Here is a 17,832-nt window from a genome sequence, read left to right on the forward strand (position 1 = left end):
CCAAGCAGCAAAGAAGACCTGCAGAATCTTAAGTATATAAGACTCCTGGTAATATAGTCACAATGTATTTATAGCGCTGCTTATATTCAGTGGATTTGAATGAGGAGAAAACTTGGCAAAATCCTCTGCAGAACACTGCTACGTAAAATTCTTGGGCTGGTGGGCAATTTGTGTGCAGAAGACTTGCCTACATGTGCTGCTGTTTTGCTTTATTATGAGTTTTTATTGTGTATTTTTATTGTGATGCTGATTAGGTTTTCTGTCTTTCGTGCAGATTACAGGACCGGCCCTTGCTTCACTTTGATAACCAACCAGATGTGCCAGGGACAGCTCAGTGGAATAGTCTGCACAAAAACCCTTTGCTGTGCAACAGTTGGGAGAGCATGGGGCCATCCCTGTGAAATGTGTCCTGCCCAGCCGCATCCCTGCCGCCGAGGCTTCATTCCAAACATTCGAACTGGGGCCTGTCAAGGTAAGTTAGCAGCAAAGCTTCCCCAAAAGCTGCTGAAATTGTTACTGGATTAATCTTAATTGAGTTACACTGCTGTGAATAACCTGTCGTAAGCCATTCTCAGCTATATGTGTGAAGAATGGAAAAATATTGTCAGAGGCATTACTTCATGATTCAGTGAGTGCCTGATGTTCAAGTGAGTACATTAGTAACTTAGGTCATGTGAGAGCAGCCAGCATCTTAATGAATTTCTCACTGCCAGCAGCCCTTTCCCTTGGTTCTGTAATGGTGTTTTTCTGAGCGTACCACTCGATCATTCTGTGGCGGAATTTATTCAGTTTCAGAAAGCACTCGAAACATGCAAAAAACAGTCTGTGGCAATACTGTTCCATTTGTCTGGTGTGGGACTTTTTAGCTAAAATTTGTTGATTTTGGATTCATCTTGGATGTCTTATCACTCGAGCTACACTGCTTCAACCTGGAGAAAAGTGCCTGTCGTGCCATTTGAAATGCCTTATTATATATTTTATACAATTTTGGAAATGCATTTGCATTTGTTTCAAATCATAAAATCCACCCAGATGTTGCTTACTTCTTTCAGAGTATGCCTTACCATAGAAAGTCCTTACACTGCTTTTGGCTTTTATTCTAATACTTCCAGCTGTATAAATTCCTTTATTGTCTGGATGTCTGGCAGGAAACAGGAGAAAGTTAACAGGGGCAGCTATGTATTAAACTGATGTGGATTACACATTCCCAGGATCATATCTTTGGGGCTAGTTTATTTCAATCTAACATTTTCTAATAAGTTACAATATTTTTGAAAATAGGGGAGATAAAGGTTGTAAATCTATGAGTAATTTTATTTGATCATAAATTCCTATGAAGGACCTCAAGACATTCCATTGCATTAAAAATGTACGTATCCTCTGTCACAGGCCAAGTCCTGGTTGGTGCCTCCAGACAGGCATGATGAACTTCAAGATGGGCATGTTTGTGTTTGCTGCATAATGTGCACATGTTTTGACCTCAGCCATTCTGATCCCCCTCTCACTGTAAAGGTCAGAACTAAATTGTGCAGAAATCTGTGAATTGAGGTTCTGGACACTGCTGAAATCTTATGTGCATAAATATGTGACCCACACCCCTGAACTCATGCCGCACCTAGTTATATCCCTCTTGTGTCATAGAAACGCTGCAGTGACCTCTCCAATGGGTTTGTGCAGTTTGGAATAAGGCTACTGCTGCTTGCTGCACATTTCTTAGCATGCAGCTACATTACTGCTAATCTGTATGCGGTGCCAACAGAGTTTTGGCCCTGTATGTTTGACTTGTACTTTCCAGTTTTCCCTTCTCTTGTAATGTGTTCATAATTTCAACAGATCTGCTATGGAACCACATATTAGCTTTATTTTTCATGCAATTGTACTAAATCCAGTCCTTTTGAAATCAGATAACATCCATTCAGACTGAAGACATTTCAGGGATTTCACGTCCATATTCAATCTAAATAAAGGAAAACAGGTTAAATAAAATCCAGGTTCTCTGAAGAGAAAAAGGAACCATTATTATTGTGTGGAGAAGTCAGAAAAAATAAAACGGAGGGGAGGGCAAGTTTGTTTTAAAAAGTAAATAGAATATCGCTGCCCACAGTTTGACTTTGTCTGGCTGGCTGAAAGTTAAATTAATATCACAGCTGAGATTTTAAAAGATATAAAGGAGGCAAATGAAAGCCAAAAGGTGGGATTTTGAAACAGACATGGTGACTCAGTAGCATAACTTCACTTTTTAAATATTTTTTTTTAAAGTCAGTACAGTGCCATGAAGTCTGGCTGATTACTGTTATTAAAGCACAGCATATTGCTGTAGCTTGAGTCGCAGCAGCAGTGTGGCTGTGTCGAGGGTGCTGAGGCTGTGCTAGCTCTCTGAGCCTCCCAGCACAGCGGTTAGCTCAGGCTCAGCACTGCTCTGGCTGCTGCTGCACCCCTGGACCCCAGTCAGTCCGCCTGGGGATCTTCACATAACGCTCTGCCATGTGGTACAGATATGCCCCTTGGCGTTCCTGAAACTTCCTACTTGTGGCTCCCAGGGAAATTGCCTCTTGCAGGCGTAATACTTTGCCTTTCAGACTACAAGACACATTACAGCTGGCTCTCTGGGATTTATAAAGGGAAATTTGAAGGTGTCATCTCCTTCAGCTTGTGTCCCTGCATTGAAACTGATCCTAGTGTGAAGCCCAAGAACTCAAGAAACTGGGTTTTACCAGCAGCAGCTGGCAGTCCTTGGGTAGATGGGGGAAGCACAGGCCTTTGGGTTGGAGAGTGGCGAGTGCTCTGTTTGCTCCCGAAGGACAGGGAGCAGCAGACACAGGGCAGCCCCTGGGGACTGTGAGCCAGACCTCCACTGTCTCCTGTTGCAATGCCACTCCTCCTCGAGTCTCTTTTCTCTAGCTGTTACTAAGCCATAGCAACACTTTTGCAGCTAAGTGATGACACACATGTTGTTGTGCTAAAACAGCTGTGAGGTCAAAAACTGAGGCCTCTTGAAAATGTTTGTCTTGAGCTTCTTACCTAGCCTGTGATATCATCTTTGTTGTTTCATTCTCTTGAGTGAAAAAATTAAAAGCAAAGAGAGAGAAATGAAGGGGGAAAAAACCTCCAAATTTATGAATGTCTGAGCAGGTCATTAATAATTCCTCCTGAGACATTAATTATGGCTATGAAACTTCTTGAGCCAAATCCTAAGCACAGTCTAAGGTCATTGGTGCTGATCTTACTGGAGTGACGAGTTAATCATTTCCATCAATCATGACTATGCAGTTCCCCATGCCTCTCCATGAGGCCCTCTCCATGCACATTGCACACTGCTTCTCCGTGGCTCCTGCATCTCTGCACTGGTGGGCTATGCACAGTATGGAGTTGCCAAGATTTTCAAAGGGGCAAGTGATTTTGGGTGCCCAGCTTCAGATACTTTAAAGGAACCTGGTTTTTGGCAGACTGTGTTCTCTGTATGCCATTCCCCAGATGTTTTGGAAAAACAAAGCAATAGCAGTTAGATGTTTAATGTCTGTAACAATAATAACCATGTGATTTCTTGCAGAAGATATTTAGAGTACTGTACTTAATCATACTTTGCATAGAGTAATTATAAAATTGGTGTCTGTCTTCACAAGCAAGTATCATAATATTATGATGGGTGAAGAATGGATTTAGGCATATTTAATTTCTGTGTAGATAAATTATTATGGCTGTTCTTGAGAAATGAATTAAAAGTGACTGTTTTTTCCTTTTTTATATGATAGATGTGGATGAATGCCAAGCCATCCCTGGGATCTGTCAAGGGGGAAATTGCATTAATACTGTTGGATCTTTTGAGTGCAAATGCCCAGCTGGACACAAGTTTAATGAAGTGACACAAAAATGCGATGGTAAGAACTCTTAGAACTTTCTTCTGAAAGTAAAGGAGGGGAAAGTCATCTTTTGGGGCCAACCTTGTTTAGAAATTTGTAACAAACTTTCCAGTCTCTTTTGCCTTCAGTATGCAAATAGCATTCTTCACAACAAATACGAATAATGGTGCTTTCTCCTTCTTAACCGGAGGATCTTAAATATTGGCCCTGCAGTTTTTTCCAGCCTTTTATTCACGTAACATTTTACAGACTTAAAGATACATCTGAAACAAATTAAACATTAAAACTAAAAATACTTTTTAACTGATATGTTGCTTTAGAAATGCTTGAAGCACATATCTCTGTGTGAATCTTTTAACCAAAAAGTGTATATGACTGGAAGGTTCAACACATTCCCACCTACTCAGGTAAACTGTATTTAACATTAATAGGAGTTTGACACTGCTGAGTGAAGACTGCAGGACTATGCTCTAAACTCATCCTTACAGCTGCAGATGTTAAAGAAGGACAAACATTTTATCTTCCCTTATTTGTCATCCTATTTTGGAAGTACAGCAGGCGCTAAATATTAGTGTGGAAATTTGCAGTGCGTGATTATGGAATCTTGCTGATTTTTAACTGTGATTTGATAGTATTTTTTTCTATATATAATGTAATAATCAGGCATAGATGTCTCCTTTGCTTTAAGAGAATTTTGGATACATAAGGAACATAGTACTAAAATGTGTCAACTGCACAGTTTTGATTCATCTTCTTTACAGTGAAGTCCAGATAATGTTTAAACTCTCATAACTGATTCTCCTTTCAGTCATTAGACAAAAATTATATTAATTTGAACAGACAAATTTCATAAGTGGTTAGTGATTTTGGAGTGCAAACTTTCAATATGAAATAGGTGTGTGACTGTGCACTGTGACTGTGCATCTACCACCCTTTCTTGCATCAGGTACCTTTAAGGATGCACTAAAAATTTTTTGGTCATTTTGAAAGAATTATGACTTAATCTTTCAAAAGAAAAATCCCTATTTAAAGCAAAAGTTTATCATTTAATTGCAGGTTAGGAAAAGCAATTTCAGAAGAGTTTGTACACAGCACAGTTTTCATATTGACTGCCAATGGTTTTGGCAGAAAGTAACCCACGTTTAGGGTAGAACAAGATTGCAAGTGTTTCCTTCTGTGGATGAAGTACCAAGAACATGGCGAACAGGAAAGACTGAACATATGCCTTGTTAAGTATTACTATGTGAAAAACTGAGAACCGTAGGCTTGAATAGGCTGCATCATATAAACATTCCTATGGTATTTTTTGATTGCTGAATCATGTAAAAAAAAAAAAAAGAAACCCAAAGAAAGAACAAAAAAACCCAAACAACCACCACCTTCAGAGCCTGCACTTGGTAATAGTTGAAGGACTGGACCCAAGAACCTGGGATAGCTTAGTTTGTTCCCAAATCCTGCCACAAATTTCCTGCCCCATCTTGTGAAATCCCTTTGGAGTGGTCGCCTGGCTGCAAAGATAGGATGAAGTTTTCTTTCTTCAATTCCATACCTGTAAATTTTTGAACCTCAGCAGACAGAGACTTACTTTCAGTACATCTTCATATTGCATGTACCAAGGAGTTTTAGTTAAAGCTGTGTAGGTATTAATACAATTCAAAGAATTAAAAGTAATACCCTTATACCAGTGGCATGAAATAGGAGAGTGATTCAACAGTTAAGAGCATAGTAGTTACATAACAACGGAATCTCCATTCTGCTTTTTTAAATTATCCTTTTGACTTTGAAGTTGAAATCTCAAAATATAAGACAAGGTATTTGCCTTATAGTAATTAACTTCCTATCCAGCAAGTAGGACTTCTGGCGGCTGTAATGTGTCCTTGGTCACTGATTTAGTAGAACTGAGAGCTACCTGCTGAATTACCAGTACTGTTTTTTCAGTAAGTCCCCATTAAAGTAAGATCATGATAGAAATCATCAGGTACAGTGAGACAAAGCAATAAGAAAGATGGGAAATTAAGTGTGTTAGCATAGCTGGTGGAAAACTGTATTTTAAGTGTTTCGTTATTTCACTGCTTCATATAACCATTCCTATTCCAGTTGTATTAGTGCTGAGGTAAATACTTTTCTGTGGTGACTGAGGGGAGTAATTTTTCCTCAAGTGACATTTATGTCTGCGAGTACATTGAGTATACTTACCTTTATAAAACTTGCATACTTAACAATGACAATGTTGCTTATATGAATGTCAACACTAATATAAATAGTGAAATGCTGTTTGGGTTAGGCTCAACCCTAAAATAAAGAGTGATGATTTTGCTTTTAAAAAGGTCAGACTCTATATAAACAGTGGCAACACTGACTTTAAGATAAACATTGGTGAATTTGAGTCAGAAAATGCTTGAATCTGATCCATTTACGACTGCATTTTTCTCTGTTAATTAAGGGCTTTATTCAGACCAAAATTCAATTTCCACATTTTTTGTCACTGAGACTTTTGGGACTCCTGTGGAGTATAATCCTGGAGCAGAAGCCAGAATTCTCTTAGCAGCACTCCCAGGGCACTCGGACTTGAGGCTTTGGCAACACCCTTGAAGTAGCACCAAACAAAAAGTCACACCCCTCTCACACACCCAAGCGAGGAATGCGACCCACATCACGACAGCTAGCAAGATGCTGGGGAAGAATTGTGCTTAGGATGGGTTGGTCTGCAAGGTCTGGTTATGTGTATGCCACCCCAGTCCCTCCACTTCTTTCCTGCAAAGGCAAGGGGCCCCAAAGGTATTAGAGCATCCAATGTTTTACCTAGGTGAAGAGGAATTGGTAATTTTTCTATTACTGAATTGCTGTCTTCACAGGAGAAGTAGAACAGAGATCGTCTACTTGCTAAAACACTCATTAACAGTCCTGTGGGACTTTGGGTGTTCCCCCATCTGTTGGGGCCAAATTCCAATTTAGGCGTTACATTCAAATTCCTCCAATCGTTTTTAATGACTACGATACTATTCACTCCTTGCCTTGGCGTGTTGGGTGGTGTTGCAGTATTTCATCTCAGAAATTTTTGTGGTTGGTGAAATCATTATTATAGCCATGTGTCTATCTGTTTGTAGATCTCTGGAGGAGAGGTTGGACAGAGTCCTGTGATGCCATTATTTCTGGCTGAATTCTCCCTTTTGGGAGAGCAACTGAGTGATTGTACATGGCTGTGATGGGCAGTTGTCACAGATCACTCTAGAGAATAGATCTAGATCTAGAGTTGTCTAGATCACTCTAGAGAATAACCTCCCTTTCTGCTCTGCTTTGCTGACTGTTCTTGTAGGTACTATGGAAAAGTGAGCTGTTTTTAAGCTTAGCTGGACTCCAGGTTCCTAGAAGATGGGAGCAGTGCTAAGTAGATACAGCTGCATTGTTAAGACAGTCACTGGAAACCAGGAGGAAAGTAACTACATATCACAGGCAGGCTGCTGATGGTAATTAAGGAGCAGTTGGGGCTTGCATAGGTTGTTATTCACATGACTGTAGATAACATAAACTCCTAGCTGTGGAAGAAACCCTTCAGGTTCGCTGTGCTCATATATGCAGCTATGATCTGGTAAAAGAAGGTATTTGTTAGGTTTTTTTCTGCAGACTGATAATTTTTCTGCATTGGATCTGTGATGATGATTTAGTATGTGGATTGAGATTTGTTAGTGAAGAAAATCACGATATGCACTTTTATTTTAAAATTGCTCACAAAATCTAGGGGCAATTATGGACATTGCCTGACTTCTGCAGTAGATATTTCAGTTACTGTCTAGAAATCTGTTGAAACTTCAGAACATTCACTTAGTGGAGAAAGCCAGGAAAGGTGATTTTTGTTGCTTGCAGTCATCCTACTTTGAGCTATAATGCTGTCAGATTGCATTAGTTAAACAATGCCTAGCTGGTCAATGCTTTTCTATGGGGGATTTCCAAGGAAAACGCAAGTGCAGTAAGAGGGATGGACAACTCAGTAGGTGCTACACTTCCCTTTGAGTCAGTATTGAACTATTGCCTCAGTATGGTGCCAGGAGATGCTGTGCTGCAGGAAGTACCATGAGACATAACAGTTAAGTTCCTGATCGCTATAGTCATTACAGGGGCCATGACAGTTCTCTTAATTCAGTGTGCAGAATTCAAACTGGAAGGGTTATAGTTTACTTACAGTTAGTAAATCCCATCTGCATTTTAAGATTTTCATCCGTTACTATTAAACAGTAAAACAAACTCTCTGGCTTTTTGCAATTTACAGATATAATGTTTTCTTAGGTTCTGTTTCACTTATGTTTATAAGGTGCCTAACAAAAGATCCTAATTCAAAACTACTGATTATGCCCCTAATACGTAAGTTAGGAGAGGTCTCAGACCACACTGAATTTGATCATTAATACTAATTATAAAATACCTATTCTCGTGCCGGAACTAATTTAGCTAACTTGCCTCTGCTTCTCTTTTTGCCTTGAAGATATTGATGAATGCAGCACCATTCCTGGAATCTGTGATGGAGGAGAGTGTTCAAACACAGTTAGCAGTTACTTCTGCAAGTGTCCTCCTGGGTTTTATACAGCTCCTGATGGCTTAAAGTGCATAGGTGAGTAGAGTCCTGTAAATAATAAGACAGTAGGTGTCATGAACCTTCATGAATATCTAAAATAGGTAACAGTGTACCAGAAATGTATTTCAACTTGTGATCTTGAAATTTTCTTTTATATAGAAGTATATCATGTGGCTATATATGTAGTCTGAAATGAGTTTTCCATTTGCAGGATGTGTTTCCTCTTTCCATGGGACCTTCCCTTTCATATTTCTTACTACAGTTTTTCTCTTATGCCATATTTGTTGCCTTAAAATAGGCAGAACTTGTTTGACACATCTCCCCGATATTCTTCCTCTCATGTTTGTCTTTGATTTAGTCCACATTATGTTCAGCAGTTATTTAGAAAAGCAAATATACTTGAGAAAGAAGGTAATCACCCCAAACAACTTTTTTTCCCCTCATTCTGACTATTATGACCTTAATGCAGATACTTTTCATTAAAGGAAGTAGTGGATAAGCTGGATGTGGGACATTTGTATCTACCTTCATGATGTTGATGATTTAGCCGTGCTGTTCTTTCAGGCTTTCACTGTGGCAGAGCAGAGTTTGTCTTCCAAAGGCCAGACCAGGAACCAAAGGACTGTGTGAATTACATGACTGCCACTGCAGTGCCAAACCCACGAAAGAGTAGTGTTAGCGCTTACTGCTTCTGGGAAGCATGCAGCCTGCTCTGAGGCAGGTCAAGTATTCAATTAATTATTTTTTTCTCATTTTTACGCAGTAATTTCTTTTTTCACTGCCAGTGCTGAATTTTTCGCAATTATTGTCATTTGAGAATCAAATTAAAGGTTTATTTCCTCAGTTTTGGCTTGTTTATTTAAATGCTCATACACAGTGCCAGCACTGTGGTTCAGGAGAGCACCCTGTGTTTAGTACCTTTGATAGAAAATAATTTGGGAAAAAATTGAAAAAAAATAACTTCACAGACAAAAGTACCAAATAATATTAACTTCCCCAAGAGATCTGGAAGTAGTTCAGGTTCTGATTCATTTTGAATGGAGCCATTCTATTTCTGCAGGTTGTGAGAAATGAACTGTATTTCTTCCATTATCAAGAACAGCATTTTGGTAGATTGGATCCATACTATACACTTAAAATGCCAGTAGAAGTTATTACTTCAGATTAATAGCTCCTGTATGACTGTGGATCATTAAATCATTGATTGCTGCTTGTACTTAATATTTATGAAGGAGATTCACCTTTCTGTAACCGAAAATTTCTGAAGATGCACAATTTCCATTTGCTTTTTACTTTTTATAGTCATTGCTCAGTCAGGACTGCCCAACATTCACACCCGTGTTACATTACCTGCTGTTTTCCAGGCTTTTTTACCCACTGTATTTGTAGGCTGAAATAGTTCAACTAAAGAATTCGGTATTGAAATTATGACAGACTGTGTTAAGTAATATGCCAGACTATGAGCCATCATTAAAATTTTGGCTTTGTGTCCAAGGCAAAACGTGCTAAATGGGAAGCACTATTAATTATGTGCAGATATTTTGGATTCATGTCTAATATGCAGACTGCATACTTGCCATATTAACAAGGACAGAGCTCAAATCTGTATTTGAGCTGGGCAAAACATGTAATCTTGATTTAATTACAACATGCCTGTCTTAAGTGAAAAGTGTTAGCTGAACGTGTCTATTCTGTTAGAGATGAGGAAGTGCTTCTGAGAAATATATCCCTTGTGGGACTCAAACTGAGCAGCACTGGAGCCAAACACCCAAAGGAAGAACCGGGAGTTCCATTTTTACAAACCTTAAAAATTAGAATAGACGAAGCAAAGATTGTATCTCCTAGAGCTGAAAAGCAGAAACAAGAGCAGGACATCTCAACCCAAGTACATGAAGAGTGCTATGAAGAAAGCTGCTAGCCTGTACTTCTAGCTGGCATAAATTTATTTGGTCAGTGTTACTTTTCGATGGCTTTTTCTTTTTTCTTTTCTTTTTTTTTTTTTTTAGAGAGGCACAATTTTCTTGTTATTTTCATGGTGATTTTTTGCTTTTCAAAATACTATATTTTTTTAGTGAAAAATATTAAAATAATAAAAGCTGAAACAGTAAAAAAATTGTTTCCTGCTGTTCTTGCCCTTATTTGTGTGTTCTACCATTTGGAATGGAAAATGAAAGAGGAAAAAAAGAATCACTTCTGATTAGGAACATAGAAAGATTTGCCATTTTTCTCACAAACTTACTGTCTTTTTCTGAAAATGATGTGGCTTTTGGATAAGCTCTTACACCTGTAGGTAGACAAAGATGTTTGCTGTGTGTTTACCTTTTTATGGCACATTGTGTGCTTGCACGGATCTCGTGTAGATGCGTTTTCCACTTCTCCCCATTACTGCTTTTAAGTGTTTCAAAACTTGGTACTGACCAAAACTCAGAAGGATGAATTACAGAGGATGATGATAGGGGTCTGTTAGAGGACTTCCTTACTTATTGTCCAGCCCACCATCATGCCAAGCATCTGAATATCTCTCCAGGGATACTGGAGACCAGTTTCCTCTCTGGGAATACTTTCCATCAGAGCTGTATTTGATCTTTAAAATGGTAGATTAAGGAGTGTATGTGTTTGGCAGTTTAGTTGGGTACCAGGAGAAAATGGAGGACCAGTAATAGAACTGAGGAGATTTTTTTTCTCCATTTCAGATTTCCATTATATGATAATAGCAGTGAACTAACTAAAGTTTCAAAGCAAAGGCCAACTGTCTCTTTTAGCTGTATTGCCAGTAATATCCGTGTTCAGAGTTCCAGCTAATAAAAGGCAGAACCATCACAGACTCTCCCAACATATCACTATATATCAATTTCCTCAAAATAATAAGAAACTTCCCTGCTTTTTTTTATATCCATTGGAATAACTAGTAAACTCTGGAAAGCACTGTTACTAAGCAGATGAATCCACCATGCCCTGGATAACTGAGATATGGTTTCTTTAGGGAATGGTGTCTGCTGTTTTAAGGTTGTACCTGCAGCTTTTTCCTCTACGTTTTGACAGCAATGTTCATATATTCTAGAAACAAACTTGTTCTGATTTATCATGCAGCATCAAATCACACCACAGTTTGTATTGAGTTTCACATGATGTGGCATATTGTGAAACAATTGCTCAGGGCTTCAGATTATATCACAAGATTTATTTTTTTTTTTTTTTATTTTGCTCCCATCAACATTTTCTCTCCCTTCTCTAAACCTGGGGGTCTCTGTGCAATGTTGTTAGAGCTGAGTGTATGTAATCTGGGTACAGGACATTCTTTGTACAGCACGTGCTTACCCTTTTCAGACAGAAAGCCAGCATGTCTCCGTAAACAATGTGGTGGTACCAGTTAAAGCTGTGTTGCTCTTTCTTCCCTGCAAGCCTATGTGTTGTCAAATCACTACATACTTCAGCTGGGGAAGCCATAACTAATGGAAAATGAATTAACGCTTTGAGAGCTGCAATGCTATGAGTTTATTGCTGTACATCAGTGGCTTTCAAATCAAAGCTTAAACAGAATTGATCTGGTACTATCTTTAATATTTTCTTATATACTGAACAGACGTTTCTATTCTATTTTTGCCTCCATTAATTCATTACTGTTCTGAATTTCACTTCAGCTTTCTCACAGGAGGTATTACACCTGAATCCAAAGCAGCCCAAGTATTTTCTAGATATTTCTGGATTTCTGGCTTTTATTTTCTGATTGGTGTAATGTTGCAAGTGCTATGTCATTGATAATGTAATCAACCAGGAAAAATGGGACCTTTCCCTTTTGTGAAAGTCATATTCCTCATTGGACTGATTATTACATATCCATTTCTTTCTCTCGGTAGATGTGCGTCCTGGATACTGCTTCTCTTCTCTGACCAACGGGCGCTGCAGCAGTCAGCTCCCCCAGCCTTTGTCCAAAATGCAGTGTTGCTGTGACAGTGGCCGATGCTGGTCTTCCAGTGCAGCCACCGCTCCTGAAATGTGCCCGATCAGATCCACCGGTATGAATCCACCTGTATTATTATGAGCATGGTTGAACACTAAATTAGGCAGTGATTTTCATTTACCAGTAATATGTTCATTAAAGAACTACACAGAATGGTTGAGGTTGGAGGGCACCTTGGGACATCGTTTAGTCCAACCCCCAGCTCAAAGCAGAGCCTCCTATGGCAGGTTGCTCAGGGCCTCAAGGAGGCTAGGGCAAGCAGACGTAAACAAAGGAGCCTTCTAATAGATCCCTATTCCCTCTGCTGTTTCATTCTCTTTGGAAAACTGGGGTTTCCTCCCTCTTATGTCTAGCTTTCTGAGGTACCCTTTATTTCCTGAAGTTTAACACAGAACACGATTTCTGTCTGCTACCAAAATGTGCTGTACTTTATCGCCTCCCTGTGTATTGAGATCCCTAGACAATACGAGATTTGAATTTAGAGAAGATGGTGAGGAGATTGTGAAACGAAGTGTGAGGGAGTAGAAGAAAGATGTTTTTGAGATTGTTTAGGACTGCAGACCTAATGGAATGCTTTAGAAGAGAAGAATACAAGAAACTTAAGGATTGATGGGAGGAGCTCAAGGGGGTGCAGAGTTTAGGGAGGAATAGGGGTTGTAATACTACAGCAGTGTAACTCTGAGGAAATTGTCAGAGGTCATGTATGGAAGTGTTTATTACTCTTGTTTTTAATCCTTTGAGTGAAACTGTGTAATACTGGAGCAGAGATCTATCATCAGAACTCTTGGAAGACTCTTCCTCGTTCTGTAACTATCTCTTTGATAATATTGAAATATGTTAACTATCCAAGGCTGGGTAGAATAATGCTAACAAAATAATGCAATCTATTGGTGTTTATCTGAAATAGGAAGACAAGGAGAAAGCTTTCAATCTTAACACAGTCCCTGTTTTCTTTATAGACTTTCTAATTATTCATATCTAACTGGTGAATAAAGTGGGTGGAAAAGTGAAGTAATTTGGCCAAGGCCGCAGGCTGAGACGTGGTAGAGAAGGTGCTAGAACCCAGGACTTCCTGACTCATAAATCCATGCAAGGTCTTCCAGATCATGGCTAAATGCCACCTTTTTTTTCTTTCTTTTTTTTTTTTTTCCCCTGACTTGGGATATAAATTGAGACTATAAATTACTCTTTTCAAAAGTGCTTTGAAATGCTTTGAAAGGCCTTACATGTATGTAAGGTATTGCTGTCATTACTTAATCAAGTTCAGTTATTCCATAATGTATCCTGAGAAAGCAAGATGAGGAATTTAGAGCTGTCAGTGGCCCAAAGTCTTTCTAACTCTGAAATGGAAATTTACTGCAATATAAAATGGAGCACTAGCTGCATAATGTAACCAAGCGGTTGCATTTTCACTGTGGGCAGCAGATCCAGATATTACTATAAAATAGGCTGTTTATTGCTAGAAATTATACATGGAGATTAAAGTTGCCATAAAAAAGGCTTGCACTGTATTTCTTTGCATAACACAACAATAATTGTTTATGTGGAATGACAGGGTTTACCATTGACACTGTAAATACATTAAAAGTGGTATCTTGGGCATCCATCCACATGTGTTCAGTTCGCACTTCAGCAGTCCCATCATGTGTGCTAATTCCATTCAACCAATCCACAGCCCCAAGGCCATGACTGCTTTTTGCACGGAAGGCTTAGGCTCCCGGTGGATTGGCTTTGAATAACTGGGTATTACCAATCTAGAGTAAAAAAGAAATACAGTATTGTTTCTTTCACAAGGACTGATCAGTGGGTTGTAGAAAATGTGTGATTAGAGAAATGACTATTAAAACTACCATTAGCAAACATTTGCATGTTGGAATTTGTGTATGTACATACACAGAGACTGTTTCTTCTGAATGTCTCTGTTTTATCACAGATAGGCCACTGATTGAGAGTAGATTCAGCTTACATATGAATAGGCAAAATAGAAAGCTAGGAAAAAAAACCACAATACATAATACAATAAAATCTTGGGAAAGATTTAAAGATTAAAATCACTCTAAGGAACAACAGGGGGAAATGCAGTGACACATGAAACAAACTGATCACCTGAGAGCATTAAAATAAATTCAGAGATCATAATCGGGAAAAGCAGAAATTCAGGCTACCATGTTTATTTAACAAATCCTCTGTGATTCGGGAAGAGCTTCTAATGTGTTTTACAGGTGGAAATAAAACTGAGATGAAAGTGTTGAAGGCTGAAGCATTCAGCTTGGTTCTCCCAACACTGAATTTATTTTTCAGTTCTCATATTTTATATTGTTTCAGGAATTCATGCATCTCTGTAGTATTTTGTTTTCGTTGTATAATTCCTCTCCCCTGTTGTGCCATAAACTTCAAAATTTTGGTGTTCAAAGATATTGGCTGCACAAATAGTTATTTGTGTATAAACAAGTTGTGGTTATGAATTAGGTCAGCTGGAAATGTGGTCTTTAATTGTGATACTCTGCGTGCGTTCTTTGGATCGCAAGTTCCAAACTCACACTTCCCAAAGACAAAAGAGTCAGGGACAGGAAGAAAAGTGGGGCAGTAGGGCAGATGCCACTAATAGAGATAAACAATAGGAGAATACATAACACTCAGCATAGACTGTGCTTACAGCAAAATAGATCATTGTCCCATCATCAGGAAAAGGATGAACTCGGTGTGGATCTGACTCGGTTTCTCTTTGTCTATGCTCCTTAGGCTGCACCGCATTTGGTTTGTGCTTTTATTGGCAAACTTCATTTTCACAGGGAAATAGTGTTGGTGTATTCATTCGCTAATTGGTTTTGCCTCATTGCTTATATTTATATTTCTTTGTTTTATGAAGTTCACTTTTAAGGAATCCAGTTGAAACTGGGCTTTTTTCCCCGGTCAGTATTTTTCTAACTCTATGGCAAGCTTTGTATTAAATTAACTTGGGATCAAGTCCAAAAGTCCTCCTTTAGGTAAACTTCCCACTGAGTTCACCAAAAATTTTGCTTGAAAGAAGACTAAATAGATTAAGATCGGGTCCCTGCCTCACTGTTCAATTTCATATCCAGAATGTCAGTTATGTTATCTTTTTACTAGCAGTCTTCTGACAAGTAGTATTGATTTCCTCCTATGGATTAATGACTCAATTCACAGAACAAAGCTTGTTACTATGAGGAAAACATACAGGCTCAGATTTTCCAGATTACTTAAGGTTTGTTATTGCTAACAAGAAGGGGGAAAGTTGGATTAAATGGAAAGGCTACAAGAGTCTAAACCAGCATTCATGTTTTCATGTTTCAGATGAGTATCGCAAATTGTGCACAGTAGCTGCTCTGCTGCCAGCAAGACCTGACCTTCCTCCGGGCCGTCCTGATGTCATCCCTCCGCCGCTCCTTCCTGGTGTTTACCCTCCTCAACAGCCAGAAATCGTCTATCCATCTCGGGCTCCACCACCTCATGGTAAGAAAGAAATAATAAACTTTCCCTGCACCATTTGCATTTAGCTTTTTTAAGAACGTATATTTCTCAGGAGCAATGTGTTCCCTTCAACTGTTGGTATCTTTTGCATACTTTATGTGGCTGTATAGTCTCTGGATATCCTTCTAATCATAGCCTGGTTACCGTGTATCTTACAGCAAGTGTACCCTATTGGTAGTGTTTTTCCTGTTAAGACAGGATTCAAAAATTACATCCTTGCTGTCTGTACTGAGGCCCATGTATTGTAGTAGTTACATTACTGCTATTTTAAGGGTATTCTGAGCTTTGCTGCTTGTCAGCATTGAGGAATGTGAAGAGCTCTTTGATGAGGTTGTGATAGTTAAAGACCTTGGTGGGGAGAAAGCAGCTTCTTTCAGGCTGTTTTCCTCACTCTTGTTTGGCCAGGTAGGAAATGTATTGATAAAAAGACTAGTCTGCTGGACACTGAGGCTGACCCAACATGAAGGGAGAACTTTTTCAGTGATACGCGTGGATGGGTTAGGTTTCTCTAGAGCAAGGAGGAAGCCAGAGCAGAATACCGATATGTTCCTTACTCTGTCCCTTGCTCAGGGAATTTACTACATGCCCATAGAGTCTGCAGTAGCCATGTGCCACCTGAAATTGTTTGGCATAGACACATACTCTTTTGCAAGTGAACACAAGCTCATTTTGCCCATGCTCTGTGCAGATGCAAGCAGGCCCTGCTTGCAGTGGCACCAGCTGAAACTTTTTAGTCTTGGTTCAGCACCAAGCTGAGCTAATAAGCCTAAGAGGCAAAGTATGTTAACTCAGGCCTGACACTGCACTGACATAGCTTCTGGTCAGCTGGGAGCATTGACAGAGCCAGCTCACATCTGTCTGCTGAAGACCACATAGGCATACTTTCCAGGATTATCCCTGCCCTCCTCTCATTCTGCTGTCTATGGAAATGGATATAACTGAACAAGTCTACCTGCTTTTTGCTACTGTAGGCTTTTAATGTAGGTACATGCGGTGCCATGTACCCACTTTACCACTAGGTATGAGCAGACTTTGGTCCTCTTTTGTGCTGCAAAAAAGGAAAACATGATCAGACTTGCCACAATGAAAAAATCAGTAGTTGCTAGCTGTTTTCAGACAAATCTCTCAACATTAAAGTGCCATTTTCTCTCTCTTAATGCTGATCTTACTATGTAATTCACATTATGATGGAAGGTAAGTGTTGACTTTTAGTGGAAAATGCTGCACAAGTTGCAGATAACCAAAAATGATTATGATGAGCTATTAAAGTATTTTTCCAACTCTGTTATTTTAGTGATCTTGCCGGTGAACTTCACTGACTATTGCCAACTGTTCCGACATCTCTGCCTTAATGGGCGCTGTATTCCCACTCCTGGGAGCTACCGCTGCGAGTGCAACAAAGGATTCCAACTGGATGTTAGAGGGGAATGCATTGGTATGTAGTTCTCTGCTGTAAAGCACAGAGAGGAATTTTGGTTTAAAGACAAAAAAATTCTTTTCCACACAATGTAATAACTCTGAGTTCTTAAATAAACCATGCCCCCCCTCCAAAAAAAAAACCCAGTAAATAGACTTTCAAGAACTAATTGCTTTGAACTGCAAACATTTTTCCAGCAGTTTTACCTTTAAGACAATATTCAACAAATCTTGTAATCTTGACACAAAATTATACAGGAGTAAGGATTTCTTATTTTACTAACCCATAACTATAATGTGTTTATTAGTGATTGAAAAAATGACTTCTTTAAAATGCTACCAGCTCTTTGAGTATGCAAATGACCTATTGTTTAATAAAAAAAAAAGCAATCATGATCTCAGGCTTCGTAAGATTTACATGTCCTCTTTCAGTTCATCAGGAGTATCTTGTTAGGCTCTTTAATTTTAGAGCTCAGCCAGAGCTTGATGATAGGAGCAAGGATTAGCTGTCTCTTACATGCAAGATTTTGCTT

The 17,832-nt window shown here is 39.1% G+C and overlaps 1 protein-coding gene across 1 annotated transcript in view; it reads left to right on the forward strand.

The window, feature by feature from the left end:
- Positions 1-274: 274 nt before the first annotated feature.
- LOC104156746 (fibrillin-1-like) overlaps positions 275-17,832 on the forward strand; it is a gene marked incomplete at both ends in the record, with an annotated part of 32,398 nt that continues 14,840 nt past the window's right edge. Inside the window, 6 exons of the mRNA XM_009700626.1 lie at positions 275-472; positions 3,753-3,878; positions 8,341-8,466; positions 12,288-12,446; positions 15,707-15,865; positions 17,178-17,318. Of these exons, the coding sequence (XP_009698928.1) occupies positions 275-472; positions 3,753-3,878; positions 8,341-8,466; positions 12,288-12,446; positions 15,707-15,865; positions 17,178-17,318 (909 nt within the window). The remainder of the gene's footprint in view (positions 473-3,752; positions 3,879-8,340; positions 8,467-12,287; positions 12,447-15,706; positions 15,866-17,177; positions 17,319-17,832) is intronic.

This window comes from Cariama cristata, unplaced genomic scaffold, assembly GCF_000690535.1.
Source record: "Cariama cristata isolate BGI_N322 unplaced genomic scaffold, ASM69053v1 scaffold44745, whole genome shotgun sequence".
Lineage (NCBI taxonomy): Eukaryota > Metazoa > Chordata > Aves > Cariamiformes > Cariamidae > Cariama > Cariama cristata.